Consider the following 4232-nt stretch of genomic DNA (forward strand, 5'->3'; position numbering starts at 1 on the left):
GATCTTATCTTGGGGTTGGACTGGTTGTCTAAAAATCACGTTTTGTTGAACTATTTTGAGAAATTATTGCATTTCATGCCAGAAGAATCAGAAGGGCCAGTTGTGGTAAATGGCTGTTACTTGAACTACGTGGTAGTAAACTGTTCAGGACAGGAGTCTCAAGGCGTTATGCTATTAGTTGCGAGTGTGTCGGGTGAGGAACAAAGTCTAGAGAAAATCCCAGTTGTTTGCAAATTTCCTGAAGTGCTTCCGGATGACATTGAGGAATTCCCTCCTGCCTGAGAGGTTGAATTTACGATTGAGTTGGTACCTGGGACAGGGCCAATTTCGATTGCCCCTTACAGAATGTCGCCTTTAGAAATGGCCAAACTCAAGGCTCAGTTGGAAGACTTAATGAGTAAATGCTTTATCCGCCCTAGTGTCTCTCCGTGGGGAGCACCGGTGCCTCTAGTGAAGAAGAAAGATGTGAGTATGCGCCTCTATGTAGATTACAGGCAACTGAACAAGGTCACAATAAAGAATAAGTACCCACTGCCGAGGATTGATGATCTCATAGATCAATTACAAGGAGCCAGGGTTTTCTCCAAAATTGATTTGGAATCCGGTTATCACCAGATAAGGGTGAGAGATGAGGACATCCCTAAGACCGCTTTCAGGACTCGTTATGGTCATTACGAGTACACTGTAATATCTTTTGGGATGACAAACACTCCTACATTGTTTATGGACTATATGAACAGAATCTTCCTTCCGTTTCTAAATAAATTCGTTGTTATCTTCATTGATGATATACTGATTTACTCCATGACTGAGGAAGAGCATGCAGAACACTTGAAGACCGTGTTGCAGATACTAAAGGAAATGCAAAACTGTCTAAATGTGAATTCTGGAAAGACGAGGTGAAGTTTCTTGGCCATGTGGTGAGTAAACAGGGGATAGCGGTAGATCATTCTAAGGTGGACGCAATGATGGAGTGGGGGCGACCGACCTCAGTAACTGAGATAAGGAGTTTTCTGGGCTTAGCTGGCTACTATCGGAGATTCATCAAAAGCTTTTTGTAAATGGCTTTACCGTTGACAAAGTTAACCCGCAAGGATGCGCCATTTGTTTGGACTTCTGAGTGTGAGGAGAGCTTTCGAGCGTTAAAGCAAAAGTTGACCACCGAGCCTGTGTTGGTGTTACCTGAGCCGAATGAACCATTTAAGGTATATTGTGATGCCTCGCTAAAGGGTCTGGGTGCGTGCTGATGCAGCATCAGAATGTGGTGGCGTATGCCTCACGACAGTTAAGACCTCAAGAAGTCAATTACTCGACGCACGACCTGGAACTTGCTGCGGTTATTTTTGTGCTAAAAGTGTAGAGGCATTACCTCTATGGGGTTAAGTTCCGAGTTTTCTCTGATCACAAGATCTTGAAATACCACTTTGATTAGAAAGAGCTTAATATGCAACAGAGGAGGTGGATGGAGTTACTGAAAGACTACGACTTTGAATTGAATTACCATCTGGAAAAGCAAATGTTGTGGTGGATGCGTTAAGTCAGAAATCGATGTATGCTGCTTGGATGATGCTTCGAGAAGAGGAGTTGCTCAAGGCATTCGAGAGCCTGAAAATCGGTGTTCAAGAAGTGTCTGGAACTCTATGTTTGAGTCGATTACAGATCTCCAGTGATTTTAAATCCGAACTCCTGAAGGCTCGTCAAATGATGACGTGTTACCGAAGGTATTGCCAGCTATTGAGCAAGGGAAGAAATGGAGAGTGTCATGGGATCAAGATGGGCTATGGAGATTCAAGGGTAGGATCATTGTGCCGGATGTTGGGACTTTGCGGCAATATATCTTAAAGGAAGCACACAAAAGCGGATTTTCTATTCACCCGGGGAATACTAAGATGTACAATGATCTAAAGGCTATGTTCTGGTGGCCTGATATGAAGAATGATGTGGCGGAATATGTCTCAAAGTGATAAACTTGTCAAAAGGTAAAGATTGAACATCAAAGACCCTCCGGGATGTTGCAACCTTTGGAGGTTCGACAATGGAAGTGGAAGAGCATTGCGATGAATTTTATGTCGGGGCTACCGAGGACTAGGACCAGATTTGATGCTGTCTGGGTAATTGTGGACCGGCTGACGAAGACGGCTCACTTTCTACCCATTCGGATGAACTATACTCTTGAGGAGTTAGCGCGCCTGTATATAAAGGAGATTGTGAGACTTCATGGTGTGCCCACTAATATAATTTCTGACAGAGAGCCCCGTTTCACTTCGAGGTTCTGGGGTGCATTTCAGAAAGCTTTTGGAAACCCGTTTGAGCTTAAGTATAGCTTACCATCCTCAAACAGATGGCCAATCTGAGAAGACGATCCAAACCCTAGAAGATATGTTGAGGGCTTGTGTTTTGGATCAACCAGCAAGCTGGGTTCGGTATATGCCGCTAATGGAGTTCGCATACAATAATAGCTACCATGTGAGTATCGGAATGGCTCCGTATGAGGCTCTGTATGGGAGAAAATGCCAATCTCCGCTATGCTGGTATGAAGTTGGAGAGAAAAGTTTATTGGGGCCTGAGATGACAGCTAAAAAACTACGGAACAACTTAAGAAAATCAGAGATAGGATGCTCACTACTCAGAGCCGTCAGAAGAGTTACGCCGATCAGAGGTGGAAGTCCTTAGAGTTTGAGGAAGGAGACCATGCTTTCCTTAAGGTTACTCCAACAGCAGGAGTAGGTAGAGCGATTAAGACGAAGAAGCTGAATCCTCGATACATCGGTTCGTTTCAGATTCTTGAGAGGGTTGGACCGATGGCGTATCGGATAGCTTTACCACCTCACCTTTCGAACCTGCACAACGTATTTCACGTGTCACAGCTTCGGAAGTATACTCCCGATGCTAGTCATGTGTTGGAACCTGAATTGGTTCAGTTAAAGGAAGACTTGACTCTGCCGGTGACTCCGATCAGAATTGATGACACAAGCATTAAATGGTTGCGTCGAAAAGAGGTTTCATTAGTGAAAATGGCATGGAGTCGGACCGGTATTGAGGAACACACTTGGGAACTTGAGTCAGAGATGCGAACAGACTACCCACACCTATTCTCAGGTAACTGAAATCAAATTTTGTGGGCGAAATTCTCAATTAGGTGGGTAGAATGTAAAACCCAGTTAATTAACAAAAAATTAAACCATAAATTAAAATATATTCTAGAAAATAAGAAATGAGATTTTTATGGTTTAATATGATAGAGAAAATTAAAATGTGAATTTTGACACTAATTTTAAAGAAATCGGCCGAAGATTGGGCCGAACGGGCTAAACCAGGTCAACCGGACCCATGTTGGGCCCAAGGCCCAGCCAAGCCCTCTTTTAATTAGAGAGCTCAGAACTCTCTCTCCGCAAATAACACACACACGCTGAAATAGAAAGGGAGAAGGGGGGACATAAAGCCCTGGTTCCCAAATCAATTCAATCTTCAATTGATCACAACTTTTGATCTGGAGTTCCGATTGACGCAATCCAAACCCTAGAAGAAATGTTGAAGGCTTGTGTTTTGGATCAACCGGTGAGCTGGGTTCAGTATATGCCACTAGTGGAGTTTGCATACAATAATAGCTACCATGCGAGTATCGAAATGGCTCCGTATGAGTCTCTGTATGGGAGAAAATGCCAATCTCCGCTATGCTGGTATGAAGTTAGGGAGAAAATTTTATTGGGGCCTGAGATGACAGCTAAAACTACGGAACAAGTTAAGAAAATTAGAGATAGGATGCTCACTGCTCAGAGCCGTCAGAAGAGTTACGCCGATCAGTGGCAGAAGCCCTTAGAGTTTGAGGAAGGAGACCATGCTTTCCTTAAGGTTACTCCAACAACAGGAGTAGGTAGAGCGATTAAGACGAAGAAGCTGAATCCTCGATACATCGGTCCGTTTCAAATTCTTGAGAGGGTTGGACTGGTGGCGTATCGGATAGCTCTACTGCCTCACCTTTCGAACCTGCACGACGTATTTCACGTGTCACAGCTTCGGAAGTATACTTCTGATGCTAGCCATGTGTTGGAACTTGAATCGGTCCAGTTAAAGGAAGACTTGACTCTGCCGGTGACTCCGATCAGAGTTGATGAAACTAGCATTAAACGGTTGCGTGGAAAAGAGATTTTATTAGTAAAAGTGGCATGGAGTCGGGTCGGTATTGAGGAACACACTTGGGAACTTGAGTCAGAGATGCGAACAGACTACCC

The 4232-nt window shown here is 44.0% G+C and overlaps 1 protein-coding gene across 1 annotated transcript; it reads left to right on the forward strand.

Moving 5' to 3' along the window:
- Positions 1 to 2427: 2427 nt before the first annotated feature.
- LOC130980996 (uncharacterized) lies at positions 2428 to 3107 on the forward strand. Its single transcript, XM_057904641.1, has 2 exons — positions 2428 to 2659; positions 2722 to 3107. Exons 1-2 carry the CDS (start codon positions 2428 to 2430, stop codon positions 3105 to 3107), a joined length of 618 nt encoding a protein of 205 aa, XP_057760624.1.
- The last annotated feature ends 1125 nt before the right edge of the window (positions 3108 to 4232 follow it).

Source organism: Arachis stenosperma, chromosome 1 (genome assembly GCF_014773155.1).
Source record: "Arachis stenosperma cultivar V10309 chromosome 1, arast.V10309.gnm1.PFL2, whole genome shotgun sequence".
Taxonomy (NCBI): Eukaryota; Viridiplantae; Streptophyta; class Magnoliopsida; order Fabales; family Fabaceae; genus Arachis; species Arachis stenosperma.